The sequence below is a fragment of the Chenopodium quinoa genome, unplaced genomic scaffold (genome assembly GCF_001683475.1).
Source record: "Chenopodium quinoa cultivar QQ74 unplaced genomic scaffold, ASM168347v1, whole genome shotgun sequence".
NCBI lineage: Eukaryota > Viridiplantae > Streptophyta > Magnoliopsida > Caryophyllales > Amaranthaceae > Chenopodium > Chenopodium quinoa.
In genome coordinates this window covers 11,042,648-11,062,634 of record NW_018744239.1, presented here as the reverse complement: position 1 = coordinate 11,062,634, position 19,987 = coordinate 11,042,648, and the positions used below count along the sequence as shown (strand labels likewise).

Here is a 19,987-nt window from a genome sequence, read left to right as displayed (position 1 = left end):
ACAATCGCATCGCGATATAAATATCGCGTCGCGATAGAACTAACGTTCTGCGTTACAAGTCAAACTTTCGCGCCAGAACTAGAATGTCAGTTTAACTTGTTTTCGGTAATTCTTTCCAAAGGGAAACCTATAGTCTTGGTAGGTCGAGTATATTAAGACCATATTAATCCAATTTAATTAATTAATTAATTAAGCAAAGTCCTTTAAGTCATTAGTTAGTTTGTTAAGACTTAGTTACAAATACAAGTTAACACAAATGATTAGTTTAATCACATATAATTATGCACAAGTAAGAGATGCAGAAGTAGGCAAATAGTTACAACATGATGCAATGAGTTTGCAACCTAACCATGGCTCTAGTTCTCTAAAGTTCAAGGATTTTGGTAGTTAAAGAGATGCAGAAGTCTTACCTTTGGAAGGGTTGGCGCGTATGGATGGGACCTCGCAATTAGACTTGCTTCCATGGTTTGGTGAATTCACAAACTCGGATGTACCCGTCATTGCACGGAGCATTCGATTGGGTAGATGGAGCGTGAATTCCCAGCTAAAACCATATGTAGAACACATATGGGTTCGGAAAAGAAGGAAAAACTCAATCAGAAGTAGAATCGGCCAAACAGTACTAGACTCAGTTAAAACAAGAAGGCAGATTTCTGGCTCGATGTTGGAAGAACTCGGCGCGAGAAAACAGGGTCCATCGCACAGCACTGACCCCATCGCGTAGCGATGAAGCCATCGCACGGCGATGGACACTGTCGTCTCGCGACAGTTCCTACACTTTGCGGCAGCTTTCTGTGTTCTCACAATTTTCCGATTTTTCTTAGTATTTTTTCGATTCTAGTTGTGAAAGATATTTTCCAATTTTCCTAGGTGTAAAAATCCTATGTTTTAGACGCATTTTGGATGGTCTTTCCAATGCGGACCTTTTTATGCTTATGCCACAATGTTAATCAAAATTATGCACAATGAATATCTAGAATTTTTTAAGTCTCATCCACTCATTCTAAAGTCAATTGCCAAAATAAATTTTAGGAATCAAAATTAGAAATCCTCCCTAGTAGAGTCGCCAAAAAACTGTAGGGAATATTTCAACACTCAACTTTGAGCCCCACTGTGATCATGCACTTAAGCATGGTGGCATCCAAAGGGAAAGAAGCTAGAGATAAAAGAGTCGCCAACAAGTTTTAGGAACTTGTAAACCATTCACGGGTGTGAAGGTTACACCGCATTCACGATCACGGAGATCGCTAACTCCATAGTGGTCCGGAACCATGACTGGATATTCGAGGATGATGGTATGAATACAACCTAAAAGAAATTGAACCCGCCCTAAATCGGCCTCTACTTAATTCTTATGATATTCATGTGCGCTTTCCGATTAACATACATACAAAAAATTAATCCTCAACCTGTTTAATATATATTGGTTGATTATTAATGCACAAATAAACCTATTATTGGCGATCACTTGAAATAAAATCATATTAAGCCTAAAATCAAATTATTAATAATCTTATTAGGCGTGATTCAAGTACAAATTCCCTTTAAACCTGCAAGAAAGGGCATGATCAAGTAATAACAATAAATAATGAAAAATCAAGCAATGTAATAATAATGACACAACAATCATCATCATAATCAATATAATCATAATCTCATCAATAATATACGTAGTAGTAAGATCCTAGGCATGATTCTAAACAGATTAATAACAAACCCTAGCATGTCACTAAATAATAAAGATTAAAGCTTTATCCTAAACATGATACTAGAAATCATGAAAAACATCTCTAACATGATACTAGAAATTAAAATAATATTCTAAGCACGATTTCTATATCAAAGGAATAAGGATAGTAGTTCTACTCACTTTGATGCCTCTGTATCTCTTTCTATCAAAACAATACACATGTTAGTAACTTCAAGAAAGAAATAAACCAAACAAATAAAATAATAAGAATAATTGAAATATGGATTTAGGACCAAACCCTCAGAACTATCAACCTTTCACGTCGAGGTCGAAGGCAACTTCGAGAAGGACTTGGAGTATTCAAGTCTCGCAAAGGTCATATGGTGTGTGATGTGTTTTGGCTAAGGCTAAGAAAGAGAGAGAGAGATAGAGAGAGAGAAAAGCTTATAGCCTAGAGAGGGAGATTAGATGATGATTGTTGGTGATCAAGCTTGTTGATGATTGAAAACGGAGGAAAACGACCCTATCTATAGAGAAAAACGGTGGGAAAGATCAGGAAAAAAAGTCATAATCCAACTCGGAGTAAAACACTATTCATCGCGTCGCGATGCTTGTATCGCTGCGCGATATTTGCATCGCCGTGCGATGATTCCATCGTTGCACGATGCTTTTCAGAAGATAAGATCCGTACGGAATCGGACTTCTAATCAAATTGGGTCAGTCGAATGTCCGCACTTATCCCTATTTTATCATAATTAAATCTATTAAAACACATGTTTTATCCAATATAAAATTCTTAAATTTTATCTTTTCAAAAACAGGATAAATTAGAACCTTCTAGAAGATTCTAGAAGATAATAATCAATCCTAAGGGATTTTGGACTAAAAAAACCTTCTAGATAATTCTAGAATCTTATGATAAATCCTAATGGTTTTAGAAATACAGTTAAGATAAATGAACCCTCCACATGATCATTGGGTCCGCAAATAAGGCTCGGTTTGGACCAAGTTTAGTATTTTGGCCATAACTTCTTCGTTATAACTCGGATTTGGGCTTATAATATATCGTTGGAAAGACTTCTCAAGCCCTATCCAACTACACAATTATTGGACCCAAATTATGTACCAAAATAAACCGGTTTGGACGTTTTTTATAAAAAGGATACGAAAGGAATGGTCTAAGGACACGAAATAAATTATTTTGGGTTTAAAGGCAAGAAATATATGATTTTGGCTAAAAAAATTTAAAGAAAGGTTAGAAAAGGTCAATACTAAATGGAACTTCACGAGACTCTTCAACTCTTCACCTAACTCGATAATTAAAGACGTGAAAGGTACTCATCACTGGGTTTGGTTTTTGGGGAAACACAATCAGGCGTCTACAACAGAGCAACCTTGTCACAGGTTATTATGAGGTGAGAGATTTCAAGCAATTTTTTGATGACGTGGAATTTTTTGAAATTAAGAGTAAGGGTTTGCATTATTCTTGGTCCAATAAAGCTCAAGATGGGCCTAGGACCTGTACCAAGATTGACAGGGGATTAGTTAATTGAGCTTGGATTTATCAGTTTGGTCATGTTGAAGCTATTTATCTCCCTCCCTCTTTGCCTGACCATAGCCCTCTCCTTTTTGAAATCTTTCATTCTTCTCCTAATAAGGCAAGACCTTTTAGATTTCTTAACCGTCTTGCTTTTCATGATAAATTTGAATCAGCTATTAAAGATGACTGGGAGGGTAATGTTGTTAGGAATGTTATGTGGTGTGTTTGGAATAAGCTCAACTTGGTAAAAGAAAGAATGAAAGAACTTAATGTCAATCACTTTAGCAATATTGAAAGTAGAGTTGACAATGCTCATGCTTCTCTTCTGGAGGTGCAGACTAAGCTTGATGATAATTATGATATAGAGTTGGTTACTACTGAAGCTGAGTGTATCCAGAAATTGAAGTATTCGAAGAATGTGCAAAAAAGACTATAGACATAACTCTAGAGTTGACTGGGTGAAATTAGGAGACTCTAATAGTCACTATTTTTTCATTGTTATGAAGACTAGAAATAGCGGGAACGAGATTGAATATAATTTTAATGGTGATCATGTTCTTTTGAGGAGGCCTGGTGAGGTATAGTAGAGCAAGAGATTATAGGGTTCTACAAGCAACTGATGGGCTCTACTGCTACTTCTCTTCCTACTGTTGACTTAGTTACTTTGAGAAAGAGTAAACAACTTTGTATTAATGCTCATCATTCTTTGATTGCTCCTATGACTATAGTTGAGATTGATGCTACTTTAAAAGAAATTGACACTACTAAAGCCCCTGGTATTGATGGTTTTAATTCCTTTTTCTTTTAAAAGGCCTGGAGTTTTGTCAAATCTAACATATATATATATATATATATATATATATATATATATATATATATATATATATATATATATATATATGATGTAGCTCTGGAGTTTTTTTTATACTAGTATCATGCAGAAAGAGTGGAATTACACAATTGTCACTTTGGTGCCTAAGGTGCAAAACCCTTCTTATGCTAAGGATTTCAGACCTATAGCTTGTTGCACTATTCTTATAAGATCATTTCTAAGATCTTAACTTCAAGGCTTGCAATGGTCATTGGTGAAGTTGTAGATGATGCTCAGGTAGGTTTTATTCCTAGAATGCATATTTGTGATAATATTTTACTTGCTACTGAGCTTATAAAGGGTTACTCCAATAAATTCATCACTCCAAGATGTATGATCAAAGTTGACCTTAAAAAGGCTTATTATCCTATTAAATGAAGTTTCTTGAAAAGTGTAATGGAAGAGTTTGGATTCCTTGGTACTTTTGTCTCCTGGATCATGAGTTGTCTGACTACAATTTCATTTTCTATCTTAATTAATGGTGTTCCTAATCTTCCATTCTATGCTAAGAAGGGACTCAAACAAGGAGATTCTATGTCTCCTTTCTTATTTGTAATTGGTATGGAATATTTGTCAAGGTGTTTGCATGAGCTGCATGTTGTTCCTGATTTCAGTTTCCATACCAATTGTGAAAAGCTGCACCTAACTCACCTTATGTTTGCTGATGATTTACTCATGTTTGCTAGAGCTGATGAGACTTCTATACAACTGCTCTTTCAAGCTTTCTTTAAATTCTCTGAGGCTTCAGGTCTTGCTGCAAACTTGGACAAAAGTGAGGCCTATTTTGGTGGTGTTTCTAATCAAGATCAAGATGCTCTTATCTAAATCCTAGGGGTGGCTCCAGGTATCATTCCTTTTAGGTATCTTGGAGTTTCCTTCTCCTCCAAAATGCTTACAATTTGTCAATGCAAACCTCTTGTTAATAAAGTGACTACTAGGATAAAAGATACAACTATGTTTAAGTAAGACTTTGTTGAAGTTGCAACCTAACACTCCTCTCTCCTCCTTCCTCTCTCTTAAACCCTAACCTCCATTATTGTTTTTTAAAGGGGCTTCCATCGGCTTTAAACGATAGAAATCCCCAATCCTTGTTTCTTTAAAAGTTATTTTAGGTTTATAATAATGCTTCCTCCTTTTGGGAGAAACTTTTCTCCCTCGAAAGAAAGGGTTTTTGATCTCCTTCGAAAGACAAGGGTTTTTCGACCTCCTTCGAAAGACAGGGTTTGGGTTTGAATCCATGATATTAGATCTAATGGATTGTCGTGAAATTATTTCGTTGGTGAAAAATTATGCGAGATCACAAGGGTTATCAAGCTTTCGAATACAGTCAGATGAATCAGAAGGAAAACATCCTCACGGCTACAAAGGATCGTTAGATTGTCTCTCCAATGAGGCTGTATTTTCCAGCGATATAAGCGGGAGAAGTTCCACAGTGCAAGATCTACTCGAAGATCGTAATTTTATGAAGGAAATTTTATTTGATTTGATATCTTATGTATTTGTTAAAGCCGAATCTCTTTTATAGATGTCGTATGACTTTTTATTAATGAATTTTTTACTATTCAAAAAAAAAGTGACTACTAGGATAAATGGCTAGACTGCCAGACATTTATCTTATGCTAAAAGGCTTCAATTAGTGAAGAGTGTTCTCTTTGGGGTTCAAACTTACTAGGCTTATATTTTTATTCTCTCCAAGAAACTTTTGAAGGAAATTGAAAGCTAGATTCAAAGCTTTTTTATGGATTGGAAAATTCGATCCTTCTAAGAAGTCTCTTGTAGCCTGGAATTCAGTCTGTCTTCCAAAGGTTAGTGGTGGCTGGAACACTATTTCTCTCCCTGATTGAGTGGAATATTGCCGCTATTACTAAGTTGCTTTGGATTGTTACTCATATAGCTGATTCTCTATGGGTTAAATGGGTTCATATCTACTATTTTAAGAATAAAAATTGCTGGGAAGCTACTGTTACTTAGAAATGCTCCTGGGTTTTAAGAAGGATTCTGAAGTGCATGTGGGTTATTAATAATATTGGAGGTTGGGATAAGGTGAAGCATTGAACATGGATGCAAATAAAAAAAAAAACTTATACAACCTTCTCAGGCCTTAAGCTCCAAAGGTGAACTAGAAAAGGCTGATTTGTAATAACATTGTTTCACCAAAAAGTGATTTCATCTTATGGTTGGCTCTTCTAAATAGACTGGTCACCAAGGATAGACTCCTATCTTGGAATATTTAGTGTGATCCTATGTAATACCCCGTATTTTTATATGTATATTAGTTTAAAACATTATTTTATGAGGTATTTAAATAATTCGAAATGAATTATTTATGGTATTTTAATAATTTAAAAAGATTTGTTTTAATTAAAACTACATTTTTATTTATTTGTTTGTTTGTTTTATTTTATTTTATTATTTAGAAACTTTGGGGCATATTTAAAATTAAAAGGAAGTTTTAAAGTCAATGAAATTTTATAGAAAGTCAAATGCCATTTAGAATAGGAGTAGGAATCATCAAGGGTAAAAAAAAAAAGGGGAAATCAAGTTAGGAGGGTTTTGAGAGAGAGTATAAATACCCATCTTATGAGCAAATTGAACTTTGCCCAAGGTGGAGAATACCCAAAGGTAAACTCTCTTTCTCTCTCCTCTTATTTTTCTTTCCCCTTAATTTTCCCCCTTCCCCTTCACTCACCTCACACGCACACCACCACCAATGGCCGGTTGCCACCACCACCACAGCCGGCCGCCACGACCACGGAGCGAAAGCGCCAAAATTTGATGAGTGGAAAAGTAGGTTGTCGTTGGTCCACTACCCTAAATCAAATTAGAAATTTATAAACCTAAACTTACACTAAACTAGTTAGTGCAAGTAAAGGGTCGAACCCTCAAGGAAGCATGCAAGTTTAAACACCAAATTCACTAATGCAAGAGTCAAAGGAGAATATATTTTTTTTTGGTTTTCTTTGATTAAAAACACTAAAACTAAGAAAGGAAGGTTATGGAGGATTAAACCGAAGGGAAGTAATGCTAGGGGGTATGAGGGTGTCAATCACGATTAACAAAGATAGATAATGATGATTATCATGAAGAACATGCCATGGAATATAAAATTCTACCTAAACAATTCACTCACATGCAATTATCCAAACAATCAATGAATGAGGTCTCGGCCTAATCAAGATCGCTTCCGCGCATCCAATTAGACACTAATTAAACCATGAGATTAAGAGTGCGCAAAACATGAAGCTCTACTTAAACAATTCATTTCCATGCAATCATTCAAGTAGATTGAGAAAAGAGATCTTATCCTAATCCAAATCACTCCCGTGCATCTAAATTAGGGAAAAATCGAATAATGTGCTACTAATAATCTCACACCATCAAATATCATTAATTCATCAATTCATAGCATGAATTCTATCAATCATCATCAATCAATGTTAATCCATGCCCTTCACCCCTTCCCCTTGCTAAAAACCTAACCTAGAGAAGTAAAGGAAGCCATAAAAGCTAAATAAGGTAAGAAAACACAATTAACAAGGATGAACATGAAAATCAAACTAGCAAGAACAATTAAGCAAGTATGAATCAACAAGACAAAATGTAAACCAATTGAAAGCAATAACTAAAGAGATAGGGAAGAAAAGATTACTAATGAAAAACTTGAATTGACATAGCTTGAAGAAGATCCAAGTGTTATAATGGAGAAAATCACAATCTTCACTACTTTCTCTCTCTAACTACTCCTAATCTAACCCTAATCTAGAGAGAGAAAATGCCTTATCTAATTTTGGGATGAAAGTATGAAAATTAAGCTTTCCTTGAAAAGGGAAAACCGGAGTCTATTTATAGTCCAAGAAGAATGAGGAAGAAAACCAGAAATAAAGCGCGAACTAAATCCAGATGAACGTGGCCACGCACAACGCGCCCGCGCCCGCGGTGAACAGTGTCGTGCCATGGTGCAAGCTGTCGCACCCTCTCCACGCCATCTTCATGACATCTACAGGAACTTTCTTGCTTCGATTGCGCGCCCTCTCCTTCACCATGCGCGCCCTCTCCACTTAATCTTGCTAGCTTCTCCTCTTCTTCTCCATTGTTCTTCACTTCAAAGCTTCATCCTTTGAATCTTAGCCTCTCCTTGTCCCATGGACACACTTAGACACTTCAAGCACTAGACAAAGGATCAAAGAAAGGCAAACGTGAGAGAATAAAGAGGAAAACACGCAAAACTAAGCAAGAAACCGAGTATAATGTACGTTATTGCAAACTAAGGCCTAAAAACATATAAACTAATCCTTTATTAACTAAAACGAGACTAGGACTAGAAATAACCAAGAAAGACCAAAATAAACCTAAAACTAAGGGAGAAAATCACCCTGAAATGTGTCATAAATGATACTTATCAGCAGCCACGGGAGGTGGTACACCAGCCACTCTCCCCTCCCTCTTGCGTGTGTGTGGTTGTGTTTTTTTTTTTTTTTTTAAAAAACTTCTTCTTTTGTTTAAATCAATCTAGCTTTGATTAATTACTGTTTTTGGGTGTGTGTGTGATGATTTTATGATGTTTTATAATGATTAATATGTATATAATTTTCACATTTGGTTTTTGAATTAAAAAGCCCCAAATTGAAAACCCTAGGTTTTTAAATTAATGCTTATTGATGGAATTTGATTATAGTTGATTAAAACTATTGAAATTAATTTTTTAAATTAAATTACAGAAACTTTAGGAGTTTTTATAATGTTGGAATTTTTATGTAGAGGCTAGAATTATGTTTCTTGAAAGGATTTTTAATTACCCATTAATTGGGACTAAAAGTAGGTGGTTTAAATTAATTTTCAGCATGTTTTAGAAGGTTTAAAAGTGATTTAAAGAGTGTATATATTGCTGAAAATTTATTATGAATGATTATTAATGTCTCTTTGCAATTTTGGATTGTAGGAGACTTCCAAGTGAGTGATTTCGTGTAGTCGTGGCGATTTTGAGATCATATTCGAGATATGTTCATGTACTCGGTAATTATTTAAGTGTGTAGAACCATGCTAGGCTTTGTTTAATTAATTCCAAGGTAGTATCATTATAGGTATTGGTTGGAATTGTTGATTGGATTGATTTTGGTGATTGATTTGTGAAGTATGAATTATTTGAGGTGAATTATTGATTGGAATTAATTATGTTGGCATGTTGAATATGGACCATACTTTTATTATTGGCATGATCAAGAGCATGTTTGATTAAACTAAATGTTTAATTTGGTTTGGATTATGAAAAGGGAATTTCATTATAGTTCATATAATTTTTATTGATGCTATAAGCATGGGAAATGAGTTGATTAAGTGTCTATGGACACAAGGATTAAACTATATTTTGGTGCCTAAGGTGTTCTAAACACCGAGGGATAGGACTTGGGGTGCATTATGTGCTTAAGGTGTTATTTAACGCCGATGTAGTTTAAAAAGGGTTCAACATTAAATTATATGTAATCACTAATTATTCGCTCTTGAATCGTATATACCTCGAGTATGAACATATGGAGGGAGTTATGGGGTTTTACATTTAACCACAGCTTCTACTAGGAGTACAAGACGCTGTATTTTCCTTTTTATTGTTATGCGCAGGAATTCCTCCACTTACTTAGTACCCCTTTATTAGGGCAGGTTAGGGGGAAACTCGTTCGACGTGTAATTAAATAAGCAATGAAAATGTCTATTGAATGAAATGTGTGTTGTATGCTTGAAAACAGGTGCAACAAGGTAAGTTGGGTGATGCTAGGATGTATGCATGTTAGTGTGAATCGTTTACGCTTATGTACTCAGCATTGCTGATTGTGTGTATTGTATGTTTGTTTGGCCTTGTCTTTATCTTGGCTTTACGACGACCCATTTCTAATGGCGAGTAGTGGGGACAAAGTAAAGAGAAGCTTTTCAGGTGATGGAGCATATTCATGATGGGCTTGAGTGAAGAGCGATTCCTGTTTAGTTTCCATAAGAAGATAATGTGTTATATTTGCTTTGATTCTTATATATATTTGCTTGTGACTAACGCCGCAAAGGTTTTAATATTCGTTTGGGTTTTGAAAAGGGCCTACAATGGTTCCAAATTGTAGGTTGACTATGTTTGACTTATGTTTGACTTTACTTTTTTTGGTTGACTTTTAAGTGTTGGTTTTATTTTTGAATGGTTTTTTTAAAACAATCTTCTGCTGTGTGTCTTTGATAATTTCCTTAGCCGTTTTTACAATGGCGGTAATGCCTTAAAATTTCCTATTTCGTATTCTAAAAAGGGCAAGACAGGTATTTTAAAGGAATTTCTAGGGTGTTACAACCTATTTGCCTTATGTGTGTGAATGCTGCTAAGAATGTTTTGTTTTTTGACTGTGCATATTCTAGACAGATCTGGTAAAAGGTTTTGAACTTATTGAGGTGCGAGAAGGTTGTTCAGTCTTTCTGTCATGAGGTAGCTTAGAGTATCAAATACTGCAGGAAATCAAGGGCAACTGGGAGGTTGCATATGATCGATGTTTCTTGCTGAGACAATCTACAACATTTGGATTAAGAGAAATGCTACTATGTTCACTGGATGTTGTATGTCTGCTGATAGTGTGTTAAGAGATATAGTTTTTGGAGTGGTATGTAGATGTACTGCTGTTGATAAGCAGTTTATTGTTGATGTAAGTTTGGGTTGTTTTTTTGCTGTTGTCTGGTCCTAGCTTTTGAACACCCTTCTTAGAAGGTGGTTCAAGTTGCCTGAGTCAAGTTGTTACTATTCATGGAAGGGTGAACCCTTCCTAGGAGGTGGCACTTAGGTTTCATGAACAGTTTTGGGGTTTTTGTTGGCTTTAGGGTCTATGTAGTTTTTGGGGTTTATAGTTTAGCTCTTTTGTAAACTGTAAATTATTTCTATTTTGGTAATAATATTTCTATTTACCAAAAATAAAAAAATGTTGAACTTGTTCACCTTTAAGCTTCCATGGAGACTGCCGAATAGTATACCTTGAATTATTTGCAGAAAAATACAAGTATAAATTAGGAAAAAAAAAACTAATTTACCATCAAGTTTTCATGGAGAAGAAGACGAAAAATGAATTATTGAATGTCGAAGAAAAAGACAAAAAATATAATTCAAGAAAAAAAAAATGATAGTTAACATTCAACATCTATGGAGAATGTTGAAGGTGGGAGATGAAAAATGAACAAAAATATTATATATATATATATATAATATTTTAATTTTTTGCTTCCTTTGATATTCTGGTTTTTATTTTTTCATCCGTCCAGTGCTTGATCAAATGTAGCTTTGTTGGTTCAGGGTGTCCTCTGAATGCAATGTGGTGAAAGTAAGCAATCTGAAGGACAAGGATACATCCACTTATTCTAGATCTTGCTTCCTTATTTTTGTTGTTTTTCAATCTCTGAACTGCGTTGCAAAGGTTATCAAGAATATAGGAACACCGATCCAAATTTGGTATTTCCTTCACATTATCACAATACTTGATAATCTTGTTATCAATAACCCGATTTGCAACAGGTGCAAGGAAGGTGCTGCATACGTACATCACAAAGTACTTCTTGAAATTATCACCTCCGTGTTTTAAGGTCTGAATTTTCTTTTCCAGAATATTGACAGTGATTTCATCTTCTAAACCAACATCAAGCTTCTGCTTCCAATCATTTATAATCCTCAAATCAGTTAAATTTTGCTTTCTTAACTTCACTGTTAACTTGTTTCCAATAGCTAGCATGTGTAAGGAGAAATATATCATCCACATCGTAGGTGCTCACAGAGAACTCCTTCATCATGTCTACTTTAAACATACAACTCTATTCATTGAAGTGGTGACAAAGCCATGTAAGCATCCTTGTTTGAACATATGTCAGTTTCAATTCAAATAATTCTCCAAAGCCTATGTCTGACACTGCCTTTTTCTGATCTTCACTGATATCCTTCATCAAATCTATTATAGCATTTGGTCTGCAGTGTGTTTTTTTTTTATTATAATACCACCATTGTCTTCCACAGCTTCATCATCAACAACTACAATCTCTCGTATCTCTTTATCTTTTTTATCCTTTTGTTCTTTTCTTTAGAGGTGGTTTTGTATCGCTCTCTTCGTTATTTGAAGGTTCATCTTCTGGTTTATAACCATCTTCAGCAGCTGGTTCTGGTTTTCTTTTTTTGCTTCCTATAATTTCATAAACAATTAATTATATTAGGTATTTTATTTACTTTATATCCTATTCTATTAACTTCTATAACCATCATATCAAATAGCATAATCAAATTATAGTACACCTTTAAAATTAAATATCAAAGCAGTTAAAGTACATCAATTATGTTTAACCTAAATGATGATATAAGACCATAATTAATTTTATTTAACCTTCTAAAGGTTAAAGTTGCTTTAGCCTCTTCATTATCAATATTTGCTTTTTTGTCAGTTTTTCATCCTTATCACTTACTGTCAAAGTGAAAAAATAAGATTAATAAATCTTATCCAACACAACTATCCATATTGTATTTACTTTACAAATATTCAACATAATATACCTGCAACATGTTTCTTTGGAGATTTCTTAGCTGCAACAGGTTTCTTTGGAGATTTATTCATAGCTGCAACAAATTTCTTTGGAGATTTCTTTGTAGCTACAACAGTTTTCTTTAAAGTTTTCTTCATTTTAATCTGCATGCAATTTAAAACAAAATGAAACATTAGTCATATCAAATTATTATAAAAATATTTCATTAACATTAAAGTATCATGTATTTACTTTTAAAACTGAAATATTTACTTTAAACACAACATTATGAAGATCAAATTTATACCTAAATACACAAACAAATACATAATTATAATTGCATGCAAATCAAAAACTTACACAAAGACACTCTAACATATAAATACATACTTAAACAATATTTCGATTAAATTTTTAACCTAATTTAAAGTAAAACAAATGAAAGTACAACAAATTCATCCAGAAATCACTAATATAACTGCTAAATACACAAACAAATACTTGATTATAATTACATACAGATTAAAACCTTACACAAAGACACTCAAACACGAAAATACTTACTTAAACAAGATTTCGATCAAATTTCTAACTGAACTTGAAGTAAATCAAATGAAATTACAACAAATTCATCTAGAAATTACTAAAATAATCTACAAAACACTTTCAAAAACAAAAAAGTAATCAAAAATACAAATCAAAAGTAAATCAAACGAAATTGGAACAAAAACAAACAAAATTCCGAAAATACCTGATATCGAACTTCGAAACACCAAAATTGAACTTTGAACTACTTCGATTCAACTTTTGCTTCTTCAAATTCAAGCAAAAAACACACAAATAAGTAAGAAATTGCAACAAAATTAGACAAAAGAGTATGAACTTCAAAGTTTCGAAAGAATACCTAATTTTCGCCAATTTTCGCGATTTTTGTTTCGAAACTGAAGAAATGTAGATTATAGATCTTGAATTGTGCTTATATAGAGTAATTAGGCAGTTGAAATTGCGGTTATGGTTGTTTTTCGAAGATTTTGAGAAGTTGAAAATGGCGGAGGAGAGAGTGAGAAGAAAGAGAAATTAGCGCCTGAAATTTTTGTGCCTCATTCAATATGTCTGAATTAATTTGGGCCGTTAGATTGCGCGTCTCTTCTCTTAGATCTGACGGTCCAGATTAGTTCCTAGTTCCTATTATAGGATTGGTTCTCATTATAACCTGGTCCTATATATATATATTTCAAGCTTTAAAGACATAAACCACGCAAAGTCCTTTCATGGCGAAATGGTTGAAAAAACCAACGAGAAGAGGATGACAAATATAATTTAACAAAAATAATTCACTTTTTTTTCAACTTCCATGGCCGCCTTTGCTGTTCGCCTGTTCATGGTATTGAAGAAATGAACAATTTTATTTATTTTAAGAAATAAATTTGCATTGAAAATGACACAAAATTTGAAATTCAAAATTTAGATTAAACCAGAAACTTATTAGAAATTCAAATAAAATTTCAAATATAGTGTATTTTGAGCCCATTTCACCAACCAATTAAAGGCTGCCATGTCATATTGTATGTGGGGACCACATACAATAATTGTATGTGTAGCCTTTTTTGAGATGAATGTAATAGAATATTTTTTCGAGATTCAAATGAAGAAAAGAGTATTAATACGAGTATTGTTTAGCGTGTTCATAATAAGCTCATGTTAAAAAAATAAAATAATATAAATGTTACACGTCCCAAGTCTTAACAATGATTGTCAACTAAAAGAACAAAATTAATACGAGTAATAAATAAAAAAAAAAAATATTACCAAAATAAAATAAAATCACCAAAAATTAGCAAAAAAAACGAAAGGAATAAGAAATAACGTCTAGGTACATCCTCCCTTCACGTCTTACCAGCATCTACCCCGTTCTATGAACCCAATCTCTCTCTTCTCATCCCCATTTCCCATTTTCCAATTTTCTATAAACTCCCCCTTTCTTCTTCACTCTCTATTATTTCCTCCCTCGTTTCTTACTTTCTTAGGGTTTCGTTTTTCCTAATTTTAATTTAATTTTCCATGGGAATTTCATCATTTCTTTCTTCAATCCCTATTTCCAATTCATCTTCCATTCCCCTGAATGTTGCCAATTGTTGTTCTTTTTGTTGTTGTTGTTGTAGTTGTTGATATTGGTTTGGCTGTTGAATTTGATTGATTGTTTGATTGATTTTTCTGGGAATTATTGTTGACAAATTGTGCTTGATTATGGATTTGTCTCACTCTCAATCGAATCTCTCTCTTGGGTTTCACTCGCATTCATCTGTTCCTGCTTCGATAACGACTGCAAATTCGAATAATTCGAACCCTAATAGAGTTTCAATCAACGACGATTCCATTTCGTTTCAGATTGATTCGAGGTTGCGCGAGTCGTCGATTCCAATTTCATCGATTCCTCTGCAATTGCTGGAATCTCAAACACCGCAGAATTGCAGGAAGATCGAGAATGGATTTTCTGAGGATAGAGAGAGAAACGCTGTTTTAGAGCCTAAAAGAGATGTAGAGGATACTGAGGAGAGAGGTGAAGAAAATCGTGGCGAAGACGATGAAGAGGTGGAGGAGTTTCGCATTCTAGGTCACTCTATGTGCTTGAAACGTCGCCGTGATAGGGAGGATTCAGTGTCTTCGTCGTCCACAGCTTCGGCGAAACGGGTTTTCTTCGATTCGAGTATGGAAGCGCGTAAGGGTGCAGTCAGAGCATGGGGGAACCAGCCGTTGCGATCGGCTGACCCTGAGATTTTCGATATTATGGATAAAGAGAAGTTTAGGCAATGCAAAGGAATCGAATTGATTGCTTCGGAGAATTTCGTTTGCAGAGCTGTGATGGAAGCTTTAGGAAGCTCTTTAACAAATAAGTATTCGGAAGGAATGCCTGGGCAGAGATACTATGGTGGAAATCAGTACATTGATGAGATTGAACTTCTCTGTTGTGACCGAGCATTGGCGGCTTTCGATCTTAGTTCGGAGAACTGGGGTGTAAATGTGCAGCCATATTCGTGTACATCAGCGAATTTCGCAGTTTACACCGGGATTTTGTTGCCTGGGGATCGAATTATGGGATTGGACACCCTTTCGGGAGGAAATACTAGTCATGGTTGTTATACACCCAATGGCAGGAAGGTTTCTGGGGCCTCAATTTTCTTTGAAAGCTTGCCTTACAAGGTTAATCCTCTTACTGGGTATGTAGATTATGATAAGCTTGAGGAAAGGGCGCTCGATTTTCGTCCCAAGATACTGATTTGTGGTGGCAGTTCTTATCCTCGTGAGTGGGATTATGCTAGGTTGAGGCAGGTTGCTGATAAGTGTGGTGCTATTTTGATGTGTGACATGGCTCAAATTAGTGGCCTTATTGCTGCTAAGGTTGGGGTTTTTGCTTTTTGTATAAATTATTTAGTTTTATATTTGTGTTACAATATTTAGTAACCTGTTTACATTTTATCATCTTGCCTATGAAGTTGTGATAATCTGATGAAAATAGGTGGAATTAGCGCATGTTGATGTGCTAAATGAAATAGTAACAATTTTTTTGCAATTCTGATGATTGTGTATCATGAATTAACTGATTTTTGGTGCCTAATGATGCTTAGTCTACTGAGTGTTGTGTACTTTTACTTGTAAAGTTAGAGTTGAATGAGTCTTTTGTATAAAACCTGTTGAATGTTTTGATTGGGAATTATAGTAATTGTAGTGTTTTGGCTCATGGATAACTGATAAATTTGTAGAATTTACTTCTTTTATGGGGATGAGACTTAATCTTTGTCTAGTTTTGTTTTATCTCATTATTTGCTGAGGCTGAATGCAGAAGCATCATCCAGAGGCATCCATCTTTTGTCACTTAAAGAATTACTCATATTTGGGCATGCTTAGACTAAATTGAATATCTTTTTATTTGTTTGCTATGAAAATAGATGATACAACTAGTTAGAGAAAAGACTGTTTGACCTCTATGACCCTGGAACTGGCAGATTTTGTATGGTGTTAGATTGTTATATCACTTATATGCATGTGTAGGTTGTTGAATTTGTTTGATTTTAGGTTGTTTGTTTGCTAGCCTTGTATCGTGTATGTTCACAGATTTGCTTGCATTAAGGCTGTAGATTGAATGCTGCTGCTTGTTATTACCTGCCTTCTCTATGTTACCTTGAAATTAAACTTTTGTTTTTCTTATTGTTTGCAGGAATGTGTCAGTCCTTTTGAATATTGTGATATTGTTACCTCCACAACTCATAAGAGTTTGCGAGGTCCTAGAGGAGGTATAATATTTTTTAGGAAGGGCAATAAACAAAGGAACAGAAGCTTGATGAATCCGTCTGAAGACATTGAGCAGTATGACTTTGAGGATAAGATAAATTTTGCTGTCTTCCCTGTTTTACAGGGTGGTCCGCACAACAACCACATAGCTGCTCTTGCTATAGCTTTGAAACAGGTTGCTACCCCTGAGTATAAAGCATACATGCAACAAGTTAGGAAAAATGCTCAGGCATTGGCATCGGCATTATTGCGAAGAAAATGTCGGCTAATAACTGGCGGCACAGACAATCACTTGCTCCTGTGGGATCTAAGGCCCCTTGGATTGACAGGTAGACTTTCTTTTTTTCCTCTTCATAATCAGCTGTGGTTTGTTACATTTTGGATTTTTGATGATGTTTTTTTTTTTTTTTTTTTTTTTTTTTTTTTTTTTTTTTTTCGGGTAAATGATATTTTTGATGATGTTCATTTATAGTATGGGGAAAACTTAAAGGGATTAATTTAAATAGAAGTGCGACAAACAAGGAGTAGATTAAGCTTCTTGGTAGCTAAACAAATGATGAACATTAAGTAGCAGGGAATTCATTTGATGACCCAGAATTGGTGTAATCAGAAATCAAAAGTGATTAATTAGAAAAATTAGGATTAATTCTCAGTACATGTGCTCTCTTCAAATTTTTAGTAACAGCTATTCACTTCTGCTCTTTCTCTCTCCTCCTCCTTTCTCTTGGTCCATTAATCATTTGCATCCACCTCTCTCTTCTCTGCCTCTCTTCCTTGTTCCACATCTGGTTGTCAGGGCCTCCCTTATTGAAAACTAACCACCCTTATGAACTACCAAAATGTATCGAATAAAAAATACTTATGGCTTGGCTTAATAAATCCCTTATATTTTACACCCCTTACTTGAATATTAGATTCGTCAAGGAAAACAAAGGGAGAAAATCCAGTAATAGTTGTTTAATACTATTCCTCACCCCCCCCCCCCGGGGATGTGTGTTAATGATGTGATTACTCGGTAGTTGTCACTGTAATATAGGGGTCAAGGATGGGGAAGAAATTCCGAGAAAACTGGATGTGTGTTAATTATGTGATTAATTACTTGTTAGTTGTCACAGCAATATAGGGGTCAAGGATGGGAAGAAATTCCGAGAAAACTGCCCTTGGGTTATAATGTTTACTCAATGTGAAATATAGCTTAATAATGAAATTATGTTTTGGTATGTTTTGTTGTTACCACTTTGAAGTTTTATCCATTCACTGTGATTATTATTTGTATTTAAGCGAGTTTAAAAGTCCTTGCCATTGTAATTGTGTAACTTTAAATTTTGTCTGTAATTATTTTGGTAGATAATGTTGTCTTTGCTGACCTACATCTACTCATTGTGCAATGACAAGTGGCTTATAATGTTCACATAAGCTATCTTCTTGCTTGCTGCTCTTTACATCTTCCATGACCACTTTCTACTTTTTCATATTACCAGGTAAGAATTTCGAGAAGGTATGCGAAATGTGTAATATTACTCTGAACAAAGTTGCTTTGTTTGGTGACAACGGTACCATAACACCTGGTGGTGTGAGGATTGGTAAGTGTTTTCTATCGTTGTTGCATAATTATGAGAATTACTATATTCATCATTACATTTACCCTTACAATCAGTTTGCTGGGTTTATTTCATCAGGTACACCTGCAATGACAACAAGGGGTTGCTTGGAATCTGATTTTGAGGTGATTGCTGACTTTCTTATCCGAGCTGCTCAAATCACATGTTTAGTGCGAAGAGAACATGGAAAGGCACAGAAATGCTTCTTAAAGGGTTTGCAAAGTAACAAAGACGTTATTGACTTGCGAAGCCGTGTAGAAACTTTTGCTTCTCAATTTGCAATGCCAGGATTTGATGTATAGTTGCAGCAGGGACGGTGGAAGGATGTCATTTGCATAAGCCATGATTTATCTTTAGAATCACTACAAGTCATCATTTGCATAGTTCGGCCTTCTTTTTTACCCTTGTCACCTCAATCTTTCTCCTGGCATCTTCTCTCGTGCCAAACTCACAAAGTGGATGGTTTACTCATGCTTCTGATTCTGGACAACGTTGCTGTTGATCTTAGCAGGCACTTGAAGATAAAGTTCGTTCAGTCATGGTCATACAAGTTACCCCTGATTTTTCTTACACTTCTTGATCGTCATTCTTTTCGGGCTACTTGCAGTATTTCCTGCCTTCTCTGAAGTTGGACTTACTATAGTACTGAACCTCACAAGTCTATGAATGAACAAGGAACTTTGCTTCTTTTTTTGGAATACTTTATTGTGTTTGACCATGTTATTTATGTACAGTCAAGATTAGCTTATCTATATACTACTAGTATTTGGTACAGTAATGAAATTGGTAATTTGAGGTTTGAGCTCCCCGGATTTTTTTAATCATACAGTTTGTATAATCAGAAAGAATGTAGACATTGTTTTTTAATTGATTTGTGCGGTTTTTTGAAATGCAACGAAGGCAAAAATTCATTTCGATTTTTATTTCTGAAAGTAGGTATGATTATTGCAACAAAGAGGGAAGCCAAGCTAAAGAATTTTAGATGAGCAGAGAGAAAGAGAAATAAAGACAGGGTTCCATGTAATGAGTAGAGAGATAAGAGAGAGCATGTGGATATGTATGATGATGTTGTAATATTTGCGAAGCTTTTAAATTGGTAATTGTTGTAATATTAGGGGAACGGAGGAAGTGTATTTATTTGAGTAAAAAGATAGAGCATATTATCATTAAGAGGAAAGGTCCAAATTGGCCAAAGGTACCATACTTTGTGGGAAATTACTAAAGCGTATATAATCCAAATTTCCACATGTATCACCCCTAGCTATGAGGTGGGTTACGGTATTACAACTCCTCTTAGCATGAGAAAATAAGCAAACGTTAAAACTCGCTCTATTGAATCTAATATCATCGAAAATCACGTGGATTGGAGAAAGACCAGCATCTTGGGAGGATATAGCTTTGATTTCATTAACCGCATTTGATTCCACCCAAAGATTAACATAACCAAACCGAAGAGCTAGGCTTAGAGCATATCTCACAGG

The 19,987-nt window shown here is 34.8% G+C and overlaps 1 protein-coding gene across 1 annotated transcript; it reads left to right on the top strand.

Moving 5' to 3' along the window:
• The first annotated feature begins 14,499 nt into the window (after positions 1–14,499).
• Positions 14,500–19,429, top strand: LOC110694498 (serine hydroxymethyltransferase 7-like). The gene is made up of 4 exons (XM_021871682.1): positions 14,500–16,014; positions 16,832–17,234; positions 18,387–18,488; positions 18,585–19,429. The coding sequence occupies exons 1-4, from the start codon at positions 14,863–14,865 to the stop codon at positions 18,806–18,808; spliced, it is 1,881 nt and encodes a 626-aa protein (XP_021727374.1). The 5' UTR covers positions 14,500–14,862; the 3' UTR covers positions 18,809–19,429.
• The last annotated feature ends 558 nt before the right edge of the window (positions 19,430–19,987 follow it).

Excerpts from the sequence above, each read along its gene's own strand:
- LOC110694498 (XM_021871682.1), top strand. The coding sequence starts at position 14,863 with ATGGATTTGTCTCACTCTCAATCGAATCTCTCTCTTGGGTTTCACTCG. Across the intron at positions 16,015-16,831 it reads GTGGCCTTATTGCTGCTAAG|GAATGTGTCAGTCCTTTTGA; the intron begins GTTGGGGTTTTT and ends TATTGTTTGCAG. Across the intron at positions 17,235-18,386 it reads AAGGCCCCTTGGATTGACAG|GTAAGAATTTCGAGAAGGTA; the intron begins GTAGACTTTCTT and ends TCATATTACCAG.